Here is a 17,588-nt window from a genome sequence, read left to right as displayed (position 1 = left end):
AGCCTTTAACTACTCGGCGCCCTGTCAACGTTTGGTCGTATAAAGAGGGGTGCCGCGTAGTGCGGCAGAGGCTGGTAAGCGGGCGCAATGCGAATTCCTTGCCCGCTTCTGGATTACGCGTTGCGTGGGGGCCTCCCGGCTGTGCACAGGGTTGTTGTTGGGTATGTCATGCATGGCACAATTGATTGGGTAGTAAAATAAAACAGAAAACAGAATATATATATATATATATATATATATATATATATATATATATCTGCTTGTACTGTAGGTGAGTATTTGCAAATAAAATCAGGTGAGTATAAGATATTAGACAAGAGCCCCAGCAATTGAACAGCTGCAGCAAGTACTAGAGGGACAGCAGCAGGCAGGATTTATAAGCACAATACAGCCAAGTTCAATGGCTTATGCGTGCATCACGAGGGCTGCATGGCGATGTGCATATGATAGCACCATGCATGCATGGGCATGTTCCTTTTCTATACGTACAAAATTCACAAACGCATAATGGTTCAAAAATCACTAACTTTATTTATTTTAGGGCTGCACAATTTTTTGTCGGCTCACAGCTCGGCGAGCTTCGTGCCCATCGATGGCACAAGGAGTTTCTATGAACACTCCCAGCCTTTCGCTATGGCCGTGCTTTTCGTGAATGCTGTAAATGGAAAATCGAACAGATTAACATGTAATATAATGTGTACACAACTTCATTAGATAAGCCCCGCAAAGGAGCTCTGTTAAATTTATTGCAATAGGCTCTAATATTAAATACAGGGCCTGAATATAAACAAATAATATTTGGTTCTAGCAAAACACTTTGAACATGTGCATACGGTCAAACACCCTACAACGAAAAATTCTTGCTTATGGAGTTGAAATGGTATTACTTCAATCAAGCATAAATAATACCTTAAAGTACATAGCAAGTTCAGATAATGGAGATTCACGTTAGCAGAAACTGATGTTTACATAAAATGGCATCAATGCCAGCAGCGAGAAGAGGTGGATGGTTGGCCAGTGGCTTGTGGATCCCTTTCACCTTCTTAATCTTCATTAGGCAGGTCAAAATGGCATGTCTGTTGAACATCGTTGTGAGGAGCCCCCGGGCCAAAGCAGTCGGTGTCTTCGCAGAAATCTGGCAGTATCCAGTGCCCACTGCTCGACAAAGATGAAGCTCCCCGGCTGGAGTTCCACAACCTGTGGACACATGTAGAAAAGTGAAAATGAGGCCATAATTATGCAGCAGACGATTATCAGCGTTTCATAATTATTCATCTCTAGACATCTTGCCTTTTTGGCAATATTGTACGATCCTGCATGACCCTCAGTCAACAAAATAAAAAAATTTTGGGGCCCAAATGGTTGCGGTCCTTACTTAAAAACTCGAGGAATGTGACTTGCTCACATATGCATCGAGACACCGTTTCTTGTAAATTGTTTCGTTAAGCAAACATGCGCATACTAACCAGTAGCTTCATCTGTAATGCAGCCAGCTGGTTTCTTCAAGGACAACATTTTCTGGTGCATCACTAAATATTTCATGCATATATACATGATGTCCCACTGTTGCTAATGTTGATCAATTGTAAATGCCATCCACTGGCCAGAACGCAAGCTCTATTGCTCTGACTGGTGGACTAATGTCGCTGACACTAGGGGGAAAAGAAAATCAGACATGCATGAATCACACTGCAGTCCTGCCATAGTGCACACATTTATGAGAAAAAGAATAATAATTTTTGAGATTACATGCCGAAACACCAATATGAAGCCTTAGTGAAAGTGGAGCTTTCAAAACTATGAGCATCTGGTGCTCTTTAACAGGCATGGACTTCGTACGTACAGTAAGCCCTAGCATTAAAATTCCAGACAACTGTAAAAGTAACGGGTGAAACGTAAAGACGAGCGAATACATACGCCATTGTCCAGCGGCACTTAAGGTGTGCATCAGTATTTCAAATGACTCTCTTGTTTCTTTCTCTTCACTCTTTAGGTTTAATGTAATTCCACAATCACTATCAGATTATTTGGTCCGCTCAGAATGTCGCAATACAAAGCTTATAAAACATTGAAAGCACAAACACTGATTTGTGTGCTGATTCGGGTCGTTGTAGTCAAGCTTGTGTTTAATCACTGCACTGGTTAACGAACGGGTGTATGACGAATGAGTTTGAAATCCCTAGTAAAAGCAACACAAAGAGAAAGTGAAAATAAACGTCTTGTACATCTGGAAGCACGGCGCGTTTAGCGTAAGTTCATTTCAGCGCAGCTTGACGCCACGGGCGATATGCCAAAAGTGTGTCTATTTTCGATAAAATGGTTGTCGTTTGAAAAAATTATTTAAAGAAAAATCACAACAAATGTACGTGTTCTGGTAATCACCCGGCTTTCGCGATTGTGGGTCAATTATTCAGAACACATAGGCTTCCGCATGAAAAAATGGTTGTGATAAAACCGCCTCAGTTATCGTCGCGAAATTGACAAACCGAGAAATGACGTGCCACAAAAGAAATGCTGGTGGTACACTGCTGAGCCAAAGAACACATTTGATACTGGTCTTCCTGCCATGTAGCTTGGAATGTGCACGTTCGAGAATCTTGAAATTACACGCACTTAGATTTTGGTAGCCTCAGGCATTGTAACTCATGTGTTGTTGCATAGAAACTAAGGATGTTGATGCTGAAACAGAAGAATTCTACGCGATACATTTCCTGCAATAACCATCAGCTTTCACAGTGCTTCTCATTGCTGTAGATAATGAGGTCTGCCAGCACCCCCCCGCCTTACCCCCAGAACTGCAACAAACTGGTGTAATGAAGAAACGGCCACAAGGACATATAGAAACCACATACGATAAAATATTGTTGTAGAATGAGGCCTATGACCTAAGTAATGTCATTTAGAAGGAAGATGCGCCTGGCATGTCTTGGCAGCCATCTTTTTGTGCTTTCGATAGTTGTTGTCGTAGCCAAACACAGTGCCGTAGCAGCCTGTTGATCTGTTCTTTTATAATTCGATATTCCGCAGCACAACTGCTTTTGCGCATAAAAAATAGGAAACAAAATGACCTCTCATGCGCAGCACATGCAAAACGCAACAATCTGCGTCAGTAACGATGGCCAAACAAGTGGTGAAGAGAAAGAGTGACAAAAATGCGCTGGTCCAAAGCTACACGCCTTCTCTCTTTGAAAACGTTATATTCGCGGCGAGAGCGGGCTATAGGTGGCCGCACCGTCCTCTCACAAGAGTGGATAGGCGGTCGGCGGCGCGTGTACAAATACTCAGTGGTGCTTTGTTGCGTGCGGTTTGAGCCAACCGTCGCTGGATAAAATGTGTCGACTACAGTTTACCCTTAATATCTATGCTCTTCTCTACTATATCGGTGCACGCCATCTATGGAACGTTAAGATTACCAGCGAGTAAAGCGCATTCTGCCTTTCGTAGAGATGCTCGCCCTGGGTGACTTTTCACGCTTTCGCACTAAATCACGTTTTAGCTGTGTTGTTTGTACGTGGTTAGCTTGTGTTCCGCCTACGACAGACTGCTGTAGCGTGACTGTACTTATTTACATCTTTGTCATCTGCATATTATAAAAAAAGAGAAAGAAAGAAACATCTTAGAAAGCCCGCCTACCTGTGCGATTACTTCAATACCATCATTCGCAACTTATACACATGATTTTTTCTCTCATTCTGTTCATCATGAAATGTGAGACTGTCGATATGTCTAGACAAGAAAGCTTAGTGGCTGACGGCACTTTGCACTACACAGCATTTACCACGTGTACGCACATGTTCTTGCACCAGTAAAAACATAAAAACCTAGCTTTCATCGATGGAATACGTGCAAGACAGTGCTACAACAAAGGCCTGGTTAAGGGGACAGGCATGTTTTTTTTTTTCAGACGACAAATGACCACTGCCTTCCGCCGGTCACCAACAATGCCAAACGAACGCTGAAGACAATGTAAAAAAAAAGATGAATTCTCCAGTGAATTTATGCGACATTATATGTAAGCCATGCTGCCTGAATAAATTTTTATTGTCTCGGCTCTTTAAAGCGTTTTTAACTTTAAGCACACGGTTGCGTACGGTAACTCTACTTCAAATATAGTTCAAATACCCATGTGTCACAGTGTAAGTGATAGTACTATTTCTATAGGGCTAGATAAACAGAACTAAGCCGCCTCGCATAATCGATAAACTACAATGCCGTAATTCTACACCTACCAAATGCGCAAAAGCGCATGGCCTTAATCCTGTGGTGTTCTTTTTTTTACAGCCGAGTCGCTATAAAACACTGCATTCACACATCATTTAATAGTCCTCTTGTTTGGGATGCAAAGAGCATTTTGTGATGTGCTTCAAACAGAAAGCGGTACTCACTCTGAAATTATTATGCTGAATGCGGAGGGTCTGACGATAATAAACAGCATTATGGAAGGTTGCACTCGCCGATCCTATTACAATGCATTAGCAGCCGAGCAAGATTTTGTACGTCATTTCACGCATACGTAGAAACAGTTACACTCGCGCTGACATGACCGAACAAACCGCACATTTAGAACGTGCATGACCCACGTGCACATAGGTACACGACGTGGCTAGCAGACGAGCCAAGGAGCAATCCATACGTCCCCGTTTCGGCCAGTTGTCGCTAGGCGATGACTCTGCTTGACCTCACGACCAATAGACTACTTTCTAGAATTACACAGTGGCATTTGCAAAATCCGGTACACAAGGCCCACAAGCATGATAAGAAGATAGGACAATTTCCAAAAAACCATGCTCACCTCTTCAATATTATTTTATGCACCTAATTCACACCAGAGCTATCACAGGGATTTATCTTTTACCCATCATAGGCTACAAATACTGTCATCAAGGGCCTTCACATTAAGACATTGAGACTGTGTACCCTTTAATTAGAAAAGATTGTGTAGGGCTAGTTGAAACATACTGCAGGAAAAGGCTGCGCTGCAAAATTGAGGACGAAAAACTGGACTAACTCAGGGAAAGCGCATCTAACAACTGAAGTTTATTGAAACAGATAGCCAAAAAAGGGGGGATGAGTAACATACAAGGGAAGTTAGGCGCATACCCTCAACAGCACTTTCATATAGACAAGTGGCATGTTTACAGATCGTGACGAATAAGATAAGCAAAAAATAAGAGTTTGATAAAAAGCACGTCTATTTCGACATAGACAGCATTTCGGTAGGATCATTCGTGGTTTGCTTCCAGCGGCCACGCATTGTATGTTACTCCACCCCCCTTTTTGGCTATTCGTTTCAGTAAACTTCAGTTGCTAGACACGCCTTCGCTGTGTCAGTCCAGTTTTTCGTCTTCAACTTTGCAGCGCAGCCTTTTTCTCCACTTTAGTTACTCCTGTGCACAATTAAAGCCTTATAGGAATAGACGTATATCGGAATCACTCCAACAGAACAGCTACTGTGTGGCTGCCCCGGAACCAGGTTCTCTGCTTGGGCCTGCAGGGCTGCAGCTGAAAACTGGCCTTTATTATTCAGCAGGGCAGGCTGGCGGACAGCTGCTCATCCTGGAGGCCAAACATGGCCGCTGCTCTTTTCGAGACTGCTGGTGTGGGGTGACTCGCAGGTCCCGTGACTTGTGGTGTTGGTCACATGTCCGGTGAGGTCCACATGGGTCTGTTGATGCTGGCAGCGTGTCTGAAACAGTCTTTTTTTTGTACAGCAGGCTGGTTTGTTGAGCTCAATTTTTCAGCCACACTGCGTTTGTCATTGTCAGCTTCCTCGTGATTTCAGCAACAGGTGCAGTGTTTCAATTCTCTCATCAATGCTTCCGCACTTTTCAAATAGCCATGAAGTTCAAGATAAAGCAGGAGAGGCCATTGTCAGCATATACACGTAAATGTATGTGCCAGTGGAAAAAATGTTAGGCTGACAATTTCAGCTAAATAGTAATTGTTAAATGAAACGCTGGTGTCAAACGGAATACAACGATGATTCGTGTCAACTTTACTAAAAAGGCAACTCGGCCAGTAATCAGTGTCTATACTAGCACTACAATAAGTACAGACTGCATCAATTGCTGCCCTTGGTCAACAAGCAAACACTACAGCCCTGATTCTGAATTTGAGGTGACCATGCATAAGCATTCTATATTTCAAATGTATATTCGATGCATTAAGAACATTGGAACTGACTTTTAGCTGTGGCTAAAAATAGGTACAAGCTGCCTAAATAAGCCTGACTTTTAAGATCCCCAACCCCAACAAATAATATTATCTTTAAGCCTGCAGCATCACCCTCTAGTCCAAGGAAGGTAGAATAGACTATTATTTTTCAAATTGGAGCTAAGAATTTAGACGAAGAAGGTGTAAGGAAATCTTCATTCTCAACAATAAAAAAAAGAAAAAAGAAATCTCTTCGATGCAAAAAATAGTCTGTCCGTGTTGCAAGTCTGCCTTCTCACGGTAAAAAAGATAGCGCAATATATAGAGGCAAAAACTCGAGCAGTTCTGAAGAGCCGGTGTGGGTGTTTCGGTAAGCCATCTCTGTTAGGGTATAGTATTCTAGGGACCGTCGTTCAGGCGAAGCCTTTGCAAGAAGGAACTTCGCACTCGCAGCCCGTTGTATGCATGACTCCACTAACCTGTTCGGTGAGGGGCACACCCGTCCAAGGCATTAAAAGGTCCTAAGTTACTTCATGCGTGCGCCGAGAATGCACTAAAGATGGGTCGGGAAGTGCAAAATATTTTTTTAATAAATCTTTTTAGTAAAGCTGACTAAATATTAGGGGTGCGCCCATTGTGTGAGTAAATATGGTATGCTGTCATTTTTATACTTAGTTCAAATGTTAGGTTAGTACAATGCTAAGGGTGCCTTGCATGCCAGGGTAGTTCAGGTTGCACGATAATGATAAACTTAACACTGTTTTCCCAATGTTTTTTGTAATGGCAGCTACATCAAAGGAGCCGCTGAACTCCTACCCTGGCATAGAACAGTACCTGCATATACGCAACTGAAAAACAACCCACACCACCAGAACAAGGAAGTGGGGGGAAGTTTCGTCTTTCAAGAACTCAAGCTCCCTAAATTGAAGATGTTGCTATGAAGCAGCAGAAACAACTCTGCAAGATTTGCCAAGCCATACATTTTCTATGTCATTACTATGAAAACTTAAAACCACACTCGCTAATACTGCTGGTGCCCCAAAGCAGATAAATTTGTTTATTGAAGCAGGTCCACAGCCAGAGCCTTATCCCCATATTCACAAACCTAACTTAACCTTATCTTTATGACTTGAGTCAAGCTTAGCCATAAGCCTGCACTTGACGCGTTTCAAGAACCTACCTTGTACTTATCGCGGAACTTTCCTAGTACCTAAGTAAGGTACAGTTAAGGTGGCCTATGACCTACCTTAAAGCTTCCTGAAACAACATGACGGGGGACGATAACTTGCGTATTTTGTTTGTTATGTGGTAATAGTAAATATCGAACGGCACAGCATACGAGTACACATCACCGCCGTGGCGAGTCCTAAACGATGGGTGGAACATGGTTGAGACCTATGACAAGAAGAAATTTTCGTGCCGCCCTCACTTCAAAAAAAGTGCCGTGAAGAATCTGCTCGCTGTGCTGTTTCCGCCGAAAAATATCCATGGTTGTGGGTTCTATGTGTTATGTCTCAGGAAACTGCACATTAAATCGCGCTTTTATGGAGTTGGCACGTTCTGATTTGGAAGCAACGACCTTGTCAATACCATGTCACGAGTATTCAGTCGAGCGGTTGAAAACCTGTTATGATTGAAAACAGTTCTCACCGTAGTGATAAAGTTCTCTAAGTGGTGCAAATACTTTTCTAGTTGTTTGGACGGCTGTTCACGGAATTAAAGTGTGGGGATTGTTGAATGCTATCATGAGCTGCTTCCATGTTTTTCGTTTTCTCTGAAGGCACACGGCATCCATCTTGGTACTTGTTCACAAAATTCATCAGGACGTAGCTACATTGTCGGTAAAGTTCACTTCAGTGCACCGTTCCACAATAAATTCAATTTCATAAAAAAAGCTTTAATGCTGTTCAAAATAATTTATAAATGTAGTAAAATTAAAAAAAGTGAAAAAAAAAACAGCTAACGCTGTAGCGAGCCCGAGAACACCACCGAATGATTGATAACGTACAATATGTCAAATAACAACAACAACAAAAAACTGCATCGACGGGAGTTGCAGAATTGTGGCTAGACCAAAAATGTGTATTTTACTGAAAACTGCCAGTACCTAAACAAACACTTCTGCTGTTTGCGTTTGGCTGCTTTTGTGCATATTGTTGTTTAAAACTTGCAGTAAAGCTAATTTATTGCTGCTTTACGTAATGATTTGGTAGCCAACATTCACCTAATCTCACAACCAGGGCTTATACTTAACGAGTTAAGGATACCTTTAATGAGGTGCCCTTATGACAGGATAAGAAAGGTTCCTGAAATGCACCTTGTACTTTTCCAATACTTACACTTTTTTCGTCTTCTCATAAGTATCCTTACCACCATAAGTTAAGGTCGGTTCATAAATACGGCGGTTAGGGGCCCAGGCCCACCCTGTATTTGAATGGTAGGAAGTCTTTTAGAAAGAATAAAATTGAAAATCGGTGCTTGTAAATAAGTGACCTTCCTTCCCCCTTCTGAAGAATCGATACCACTAGCTACGGGCTTGAAATTAGTATGTCATGCCGAGCTCAAGTACTCTTCACAGATTTAGGTGGAGCAACTTTTCCTGCTCTACAGAGTGACCGTAACTCATTTTCATGGTGACATTTGACTCCCATCTTTTCACTGTTATAGCAATGAACTTTCGCCCACTTTGCCATTGGAAATTAAGTTCAAGTAACAACAAGCAGCATGAAAAATCGAAGAGGCCCAAACCGTGGCAGGCCAGCAGTGATTTGAACTTTAGATCTAAGTAAACATGTGTGTGTGTGTGTGTGTGTGTGTGTGTGTGTGTGTGTGCGTGTGCGTGTGCGTGTGTGTGTGTGTGTGTGTGTGTGTGTGTGTGTGTGAAACACTTCTGATGCAACAGGCATCATCACTGCGTAAGATTTATGTTGTGTCCTGTCCTCATTATGGGACAACCGGAAGGTCAAACGATGTCCGAACAACATTTGAAGAATCTTTTAGTATGCATCAGCAAACCAATACAGCGTTTCTTTTTCTGAATAAACTATAATGCAGTTTACGTTTTAAACTAATCGGAATATTTAACCTCTAGTAAATAGCTACAAACAATCATACCTAGCCTCATTGTTTCCACATCAAAAATATGAGCTGTGTGAATAAGTGCTTAACTTTCTGACACATCTACAAAACCATAGAATACCGCTCACTAGGACAAGCGCGCCATTACAATACACTTAATTTCCCACAATGCCTGTCGCAAGGCTTCACGACTGGAAAAATTTGTGCTACGATTGCTGCGGAAACAAAGTTTGGGGAAGACAAAAAAAAAGAAGTGGACAGTACAGGTGCAAACTATCGACGTGCAGCTCGAAAAGCATCGCTATATGCATGCCAGCAGACAGCTATGACAGATAACCTTTCTCTGCGGCGCAAAAAAATGTGGGTGCAGCCCACTGTTTGAAAAAACTACAATTCTGGCCAAATAAAAAAATAGTGCAACACGCGAAATTCGGAGGCCTTTCACAGACAAAAAAGCTTCATTGCAATAACCCCCCCCCCCCGGAAATCGCATTCTACAGAAGTCAGAAATAGCACTTTAATCAGCATACTCGGATAAGAACATTGAATCAGCACCACATCTGGTAATTGTAATCACCTCAGGTGTTGCATCTGAAGACCGGGGAGCAAGAATGCCGAGACCAACTCTCTTCGTAAACCAATTTTTCTTTTTCCAGGAAGCCTTCATTATTCCAAGTTTGTTCCATAAACTTCAGTTATTAGTTTGCGCTTGTACAGTTCACTTCTTTTGTTGCCTCCTCTCCAACTTCGTTTTCCACAGCAATTGTAGCGCATGTTTTTTCAGAAACCCACTAACCCCACACCTCACTTCGCTAACGTATGGCTTCAGATAATTCTGCATTAAAAGCCCAACCAAAGACGTTTATTTTTGTATCCTTACAGCAACTCGACCAAAATCTTGCTGAGAAATGGTGCCTTTTTGCTAATAAATTTAAAGAGCCCTATCTGGAGCAAAAGGACAGCATTGTTTACATGCCCTCTCATGCAACACTGTGTCTCTAGTTGATGTGTCAGCGCGATGCAGTGTTATCAAGGCACGCCACTTCAACGTCTCATGCGCTTAGTGTATATACAAGCTGCTCGATAAACCATTGTTCTTGTTGCGTTATCTGTCTTTCTTGTAGTATCTAGAGAGCGCTATAACAGTGGCGACGAGCAGACCGGCGAAATCATGAGTGCCGGGCGGCCACCCGAATTCGGAAGGGTAGATGGTACCTGGCCAACGTATCGTGTTTGTTTGGAGGCTTACTTTGGAGCTCTTAACATTGCAGACAAAGCAAAGAAACGGACGCTGTTGATATCGTTACTAACGGACAGGGCAGTGGGAGCCATTCAGGGGCGTTGCCACACGAAGAAAGTGAACGAGCTCAGCTACGATGAAGTCGTCGGTTATTTGGAAGAACGTTACACACCGAACGTCAACGAGACCACCACAAGCTATGCCTTCTTCATGCGAACACAGAAAGCTGGTGAGTCTGTTGAGAATTTCATTGCCGAAATCATGCGGCTGGCGGAGAAGTTCGATTTCGGGACATCGTTGGAGCCCATGCTGAGGAACCGAATTGTGTGGCGTGCAGGATAAAGACGTCAGGCGACATATATTGACGCAACGCAAGCTCACGCTAGAACAGACAGAATGCTTTGCTATTTCGGCACAAGACACCACAGAAATGCCCAAATAATGCATTCTACCGACCAAAGTGCAGTAAATTTTGCATTCCAGAGGGACCATACTCAGAAATTGCGACTGAAACCGGATAATCGTGGCTGCTGCAGTCGGTGTGATAGCGCAAAACATGTAGCGGAGGAATGTAAACACCTGCGCACGATGTACCACAGGTGCGGCAAACGAGGCCACTTGAAACGAATGTGCCAGTCAGCCACGTCAGGTCACCGACAGAGCTCACATACGATGGCAAGGGGCGTACGCGGGGACAGCGAAAGACTACTCAACCTCGATTTAAAATGAGGCTTTGTATATATACAGGCCGTCCTTCATCAAGAAGCAAGCATCCGCGAAGTGAACCCCATTTACAAAGTAGTAAGCTGGGATAGCGTTCCTCTGACAATGCGGGTGGACACTGGATCACCTGTTAGCATCATTTCAGCATCGGTGTTTCTGTAGTACGAAATTAATCGACTGCCATTGCGAAAAACGAAGCTAGAACTGTCCTGCCTATTGGGTGAACTTCCAGTGCTTGGACAGCTACGTATGACAGCCAGATACGATGGTAAAAATATGCAAGTAACGGTCATAGTGGTTGATAGCACGGCACAATTGTTATGTAGCAGATACACGATAAAGGCTTTTAACAAAATCGGAGTTTTCATGCTGGCAAACGTCGTCGTGAGCGTGCACCCTATTAAGTTGAACGAAGCCAACACAAAAGTAGAGGCCCTGCTCAGCGAATATGCTGATGTCTTCGCTCGAGGTCTTGGACTTCGCAAGGGCCCACCGGTGAGATTCTAGCTGAAAAAAAAGGAGTTCCGCGGTTTTTCAAAGCAAGCACCATACCTTACGCTTTGCGGGACAAGATGTCAGAAGCGCTGGATCAGCTAGTAGCCCAAGACGTGATCACGCCCGTAAAAACCACTCAGTGGACAACACCAGTCGTACCCGTCATAAAGAAAGATGGGTCACTAAGAATCTGCGGATATTTTCGGATGACTGTCACTGTCACGGAGCCACTGTGATGGAAGAGTATCCACTGCCGCGAGTGGACATTTTTGCAAAGCTGAATGGCGGGGAAGTTTTTACAACGTTGAACCTGCGTCAGGCTTACAAACAGTTAGTGTTGGATGAAGACGGCCAGAAAATAACGGTATTGAATACGCAAAAGGTTTTTTTTCTGTTTCAAACTGTTGCCTTTTGGTGCGAGTTTCAAACCAGCCCTGTTTCAGAGACGGATGGACGCACTTCTGAGCGAAATTTTAGAAACACAGGTGTATCTGAATGATATCATCGTCACAGAAAAACGAAGTGATATGTCGCGGCTACATCAAGTCTTTCAGAAATTACGGGAATATTATCTACGATGGCAAAAGAAAAGAATGCAAATTTCGACAAGGCGAGGTCACTTTTCTCGGCTATCGTATTGACGCTAACGGACTTCGGCTGACAGACGAAAACATCAAGGCCGTTTGCGCAGCGCCGGAGCCCACATCGGTGAGTGAGCTGAAATCATTTTTGGGTCTTGTGAACTATTTATTACGGCGAATTCTTGCCGAACCTAGCAACCACACAGGCACCGTTGTACGCGCTTCTCCAAAAAGGGGCTAGATGACAGTGGTATGAGGAGCACAAAGAATGTTTTCGAAAAGTTAGAGGCAATAAAAGCGTCCAAGTTTTTGACCCATTTTGATCCTGATAAGCCATTGAAGCTGCAGTGCAACACTTCCCCAGTAGGTATCGGAGCGGTTTTCTCCCACCGTGTCAATGGTGCTAATTACCCGATTGATTTCCGTTCCAGAAAGCTTACAAAGACAGAATGCAAATACTCACAGTTGGAAAAAGAGGCCCTAGCACTGGTGTTCCGGGTTGCATGGTTCAATGGCTATTAGTACGGTCATGAGTTTGTCTTGGTAACTGACCATAAACCTCTTACTGCGTTATTAAATCCAAGAAAGACAATACCACCGATGGCAGCCACTCGGATTCAGCATTCGACCTTGTTTCTCTCTTAAATACAGCTATGTGGTACAGTATTGTGAGGGCAGTGAACACTCATACGCCGATGCCCTCAGCCGGTTGCCGCTGACGGTTGAAAAGCCACGAGAGGGCCATTCCGACGAACGGGAGTAAGTTTTGTTTGCCCAATCGATGGAGTAAACAGCTATGAGCGCTCGAAAGATGAAACAAATGACCAATTGGGATCCTACTCTTCAACAGGTGAGTAAGTGGATTTTACAGGGATGACCGCGGTTCCGACCCCAAGATCACGAGCAGTACCGGCCATACTTCAACAGAAGGATGGAACTGACCGTAAGTGACAATTTGGTGTACTGGGGCCATCGCATTGTTGTACCTGTAGCGGCAAGAAGACGCTCACTAAGTCTGCTACATGAAACTAATCCCGGCATAGTTGCCATGAAGAGTATTACCAAGACGCTATTCCGGTACCCGGGACTAGACTCTGACATTGAGCGACTGGTCAATTCATGCAGTATTTGTGCACAGGCTTCCACGAAGCCGCCTGCTCAGGTGCCTGCATCCTGGCCACTGACCGGGGAGAGCTGGAGCCGTCTGCAAGCCGATTTTGCCGGGCCGTTGGACGGCCACATGGTCTTGGTCATCGTAGACTTGGAAACAAAATACGTTGAAGAGGTGCCAATGAAATTACTACGTCTGAAACTATGGTCAGAGCTTTGCGTTCAATATTTGCTCAGTTGGGGCCTGCATAAACGTTCGTGCCAGACAATAGACCACAGTTCGTGAGCTCATATTGTCGCGAGCTCTTGGCACGTAACTATATACAGCAACTAACAACAGCATCCTGTCATCTACGATCGACTGGCTTAGCCGAGAAAGCACTGTGCACGCTCAATGAAGGATTAAAGAAAAATCCGGGATGTGACTTCAAAACAAGGTTGGATCAATTTTTGTGCAGATACTGCCAAACCTCGGGAGGAGATGGGAAATCACCGGCGGAACGTTTGCTGGTTTATCAGATTAGAATGAAGCTAGACCGCATCAAGCCCAAAGAAAAGCATGCTATGGGTTCGCCAACAGCAAGTGCAAGAAAGTTCAATGCAGGTGACCCGGTTTAGATGCACAGTTTTGAAAGAAGTCGGAGATAGATTCCAAGAGTAGTGCAAGACCATCAAGGTTCTAGAACGGTGGCCATGGATTGTTCTCAAGGACGGCGCCTACGGCATCTAGATGAGCTGAGACATCGAATAGAATCGGTAGAGAATGACTCCGGCCAGAAACAAGCCACCGCCGAAACTGTGCAAGACAGCACACCCCCCCCCCCAAAAAAAAAAACGGTGACCGAATCAGCCCCAACACCACCACTCTTGCAAGGATCAAGTCGGTCACGAAAACAACCTGAACCTTATGAACTTTAAATGGGGCCCCGCCACGGTGGCCTAATGGCTAAGGTACTCGGCTGCTGATCCGCAGGTTGCGGAATCGAATCCAGGCTGCGGCGGCTACATTTCCGATGGAGGCGGAAATGTTGTAGGCCCGTGTGCTCAGATTTGGGTGCACGATGAAAAATTTTAGGTGGTTGGAATCTCCGGAGCCCACCACTACGGCGTCTCTCATAATCATATGGTGGCTTTGGAAAGTTACACCCCACATATCTATTATGAATTTTAAAGGGGGAGAAATGATGCGTCAACGCGATGCAGTGTTATCAAGGCACGTCACTGCAACGTCACATGCGCTTTGTAAAAATACAAGCTGCTCAATAAACCATCATTCTTGTTGCATTATCTGGCTTTCTTTTAGTATCTGGACAGCGCCATAACACTAGTTGTATGTGGTGAATGTGTAGAATTTGAAACTGAGGCAGGAGTTTCTTTTTAGGAAGTCATTGCACAACTGCTATAGGAAAGACGTCCCTCTGGGCAAAGCACCACCATCAGTGCCACAAGAAACAGTAAAGCTGCCACCATTACCTACTTCGCACTAGGAAATGGTCACACATTTGGTAGTGTCTGTGTCACGTTTTTTTAAGTAACAATTCCAACACTATTCTTGTGGTTTATGGCAAATGACTAGATATTTAGGCAATCGTGATAGCCACATTTGAAAAAAAATTATGCGCACCACCAAACGAAGCAGCAAACAGTTGTTAAACTTCTGCAATGTAGCACTAACGATAATATATAGACAACATTGAGTGCCATACGCATATTCAGTGCAAAATTAGCTGTTGCATCTGATCCACATTGTAAAGTTCCTTCCACCACTGCAATAATAAAGTTCAGCGCATTTAAAGTAAATCAACGTTTCAAGATTTTTCGTGCTCATCTTACATGTAAGCCTGCTGCAGCTGAAAATTACAAAAGCATGACTCGTAGCTATCATTTCAATTCTTGTTAACAACGTCACGTGTAATGCACTAAATAAGACGTTCCTTTAGGCTAGCTGATTTTAAGTAATTGACATTCGTGGCGCAAAATAGGCAAAGAGAAAAAAGGTAGACGCACAGGTTACGAGTGCTTATGTTCTATGCCCCAAAATTTTGCCCACACTAGGTTTTTGCAGCAGATGTGAGGAACGGAAAACAAATTTTTACAGAACCTGTTTTGTTTAGTGCAACCTAATTTTTACAGGTCAGAGTGCCTTTTAATGAAGTCATGCAGCAAAAAATACTGTGTTTTGTTTATAATAAAATTTTTATTATGCAGACTTCGTTGCACAACTTTAAGATTTGGTTTAGGTCCTTATCTGTACGTCTTCATGATGTCTTAATTCATTCATCAAGCTCAAGGGGTAGTTCGGGACTCCCAAAGATATGATCTGGCTCAAATCCCAAAGAGGATCGCAAGACCTGTCACCAATCTACAGTAGACTCCCAATAAAACAAAATCTCAAATGAACCTGCTGCTTACATAGAACAACTGCCTCCAGCACGATTGGTTTCATACTTAGATTCTGCACCCTTGTTTATCTCCTAGTCGAGGAAACTCCTCTTAAATAGAACACATTTTTGGTCCCTTGAGGTTCTGTTTACTGTAGGTATATTTTTATTTCCATCAGAGTATAATGACATGCTCTGGCCAGTTGTCTGCCCCTGAAGTAATAAGCTTGTGTAAGTGACAAAAAAGCCTGCATAATGCTTACGTTTATATTTCTTGAACTCCTCCCGAAGCTTTTCCTTTTCCTTCAGCAAAGACGCATTTTCTCTGCGAAGGCCGCTCACGTCAATGTTTTGTATCTTCTAAAGCAACTCCAGATCTAGGCTTCTTCTTTGTCTGTCTTTCAATAGTAACAAAAAGAGAGCAAACATTTAAATTTTGATGTAATTTGTTTTTAGTGAAGTCATCAATTACATAGTTTCTCAGGCACAAGCTAATATATTAGTATGTCTAGCTAATCAGTGAATTTCTCATTTGGAGGACTTTTTCAAATGGCAGATTGTTGTGAGACTTTAAGAGCAGATAATATGGTATTTAGGTTTTCACAAAAAGCTTGATAAACATTCACATCCAATATAGATATCGTGTACGAAATGCTCTCAATATTATTTCAATAAACAACAAAAAGGAACAGTCACACAGGTGTACACCGTTAAATTACTTCTTCAGTTATTAAGCTTCTACACAAGCACAGAAAAGAAAAAAATCCTCATGATGTTAATAGTTTCAGAATTCAAATTTTCAAAACAGTATGTGGCAATCACGTTAAAGAATTCTGTGTATACCTAGTCTTAACAATAATAATGCGCATCAACCCTGCAGAATTGGCAGACAACCACCGTGAAATGCAACAACGCATCAATGCTAACAAAATGCACAAAATCAAATGAGAGAGCTCGCTGTGTGTATGCGACTGAGAATAAGGTGACCAGCTCCTCCAATAGCTTTTCTAGAAGAACAAAAAAGAAAAAAAAGAAAGAAAAGATAAGAACCAGTATGAACGCGGCTTGTTTACCAAGACGAGCTTCTTTGACACTCCCCTAATTACCTCTTTCTGATAGAACTTTGTAGCAGTGCTTCCATATGATTCTTTTACACATGTGCTAGCTTGCCTGGGGGACAGAGTTATGCTGCAAGTGAAGATTCTATTAAACTGCGTACAGTGAGGGATCACAGAATACAAAGCTTTGCTGTATTATGTCGTCAGCGGGTAACACTGCAATATAATAAGGTAGCCACTTCGCAGTGGGTTTGTATGTGCCTGGCGTAGGCAGTTATTTTTAGTGCGGTGACCTTTTTGAACACAAATAACGTAGGTCTAGACTTAGCCGGGCCTATCAGGGTACACTTGCTGCAAATCATAATGCCGTAAGTGTGAGATACGTGAACGTGCTGGTAAAAAGCACTACAAAGACCTCTTTTGCATGATAAACGCTAGAGAAAGAGCACATCAAGAGAAGCACTATCACGTTCCCACTGTTTGCATGGTTTTTTAAAAAAATACAGGCATAAGAAATGCCATATTGTTCTATATATCACAACTTTATCTGGATTTCATTCGGCAATATCCACAAACTAGAGTAAAGAGCATAATAGAAACATGTCGTCATTGCAGAATACTGTTGTAATAACATTGCATGCTGTGCGTAACATGTCGGCGGAGTTTTCGGTGCAAATGATGTCAGCCATCAAATCGCCATCAATTATCATCATCGATCGGCCTTGTCTTTATTTTTTTATTTTTACATATTGCAGGCCCTAACTGGGCC

General features: G+C 43.0%; 1 protein-coding gene across 2 annotated transcripts; it reads right to left on the bottom strand.

Annotated features, from left to right (window-relative positions):
* Positions 1–508: 508 nt before the first annotated feature.
* Positions 509–17,002, bottom strand: LOC119178716 (uncharacterized). 2 transcript variants are annotated; one of them, XM_075870173.1, is made up of 5 exons: positions 16,868–17,002; positions 16,025–16,159; positions 1,467–1,652; positions 970–1,197; positions 509–655 (listed from the first exon to the last, which is right to left on the bottom strand). In XM_075870173.1, exons 3-5 carry the CDS (start codon positions 1,552–1,554, stop codon positions 609–611), a joined length of 363 nt encoding a protein of 120 aa, XP_075726288.1. In that variant the 5' UTR covers positions 1,555–1,652; positions 16,025–16,159; positions 16,868–17,002; the 3' UTR covers positions 509–608. The 2 variants fall into 2 exon arrangements, with proteins under 2 accessions (XP_075726288.1, XP_075726289.1); XM_075870174.1 differs by lacking the exons at positions 16,025–16,159; positions 16,868–17,002 and adding an exon at positions 3,634–3,757.
* Positions 17,003–17,588: the final 586 nt, after the last annotated feature.

The sequence above is a fragment of the Rhipicephalus microplus genome, chromosome 1 (genome assembly GCF_043290135.1).
Source record: "Rhipicephalus microplus isolate Deutch F79 chromosome 1, USDA_Rmic, whole genome shotgun sequence".
Lineage (NCBI taxonomy): Eukaryota > Metazoa > Arthropoda > Arachnida > Ixodida > Ixodidae > Rhipicephalus > Rhipicephalus microplus.
This window is presented reverse-complemented; position numbering and strand designations above follow the sequence as displayed.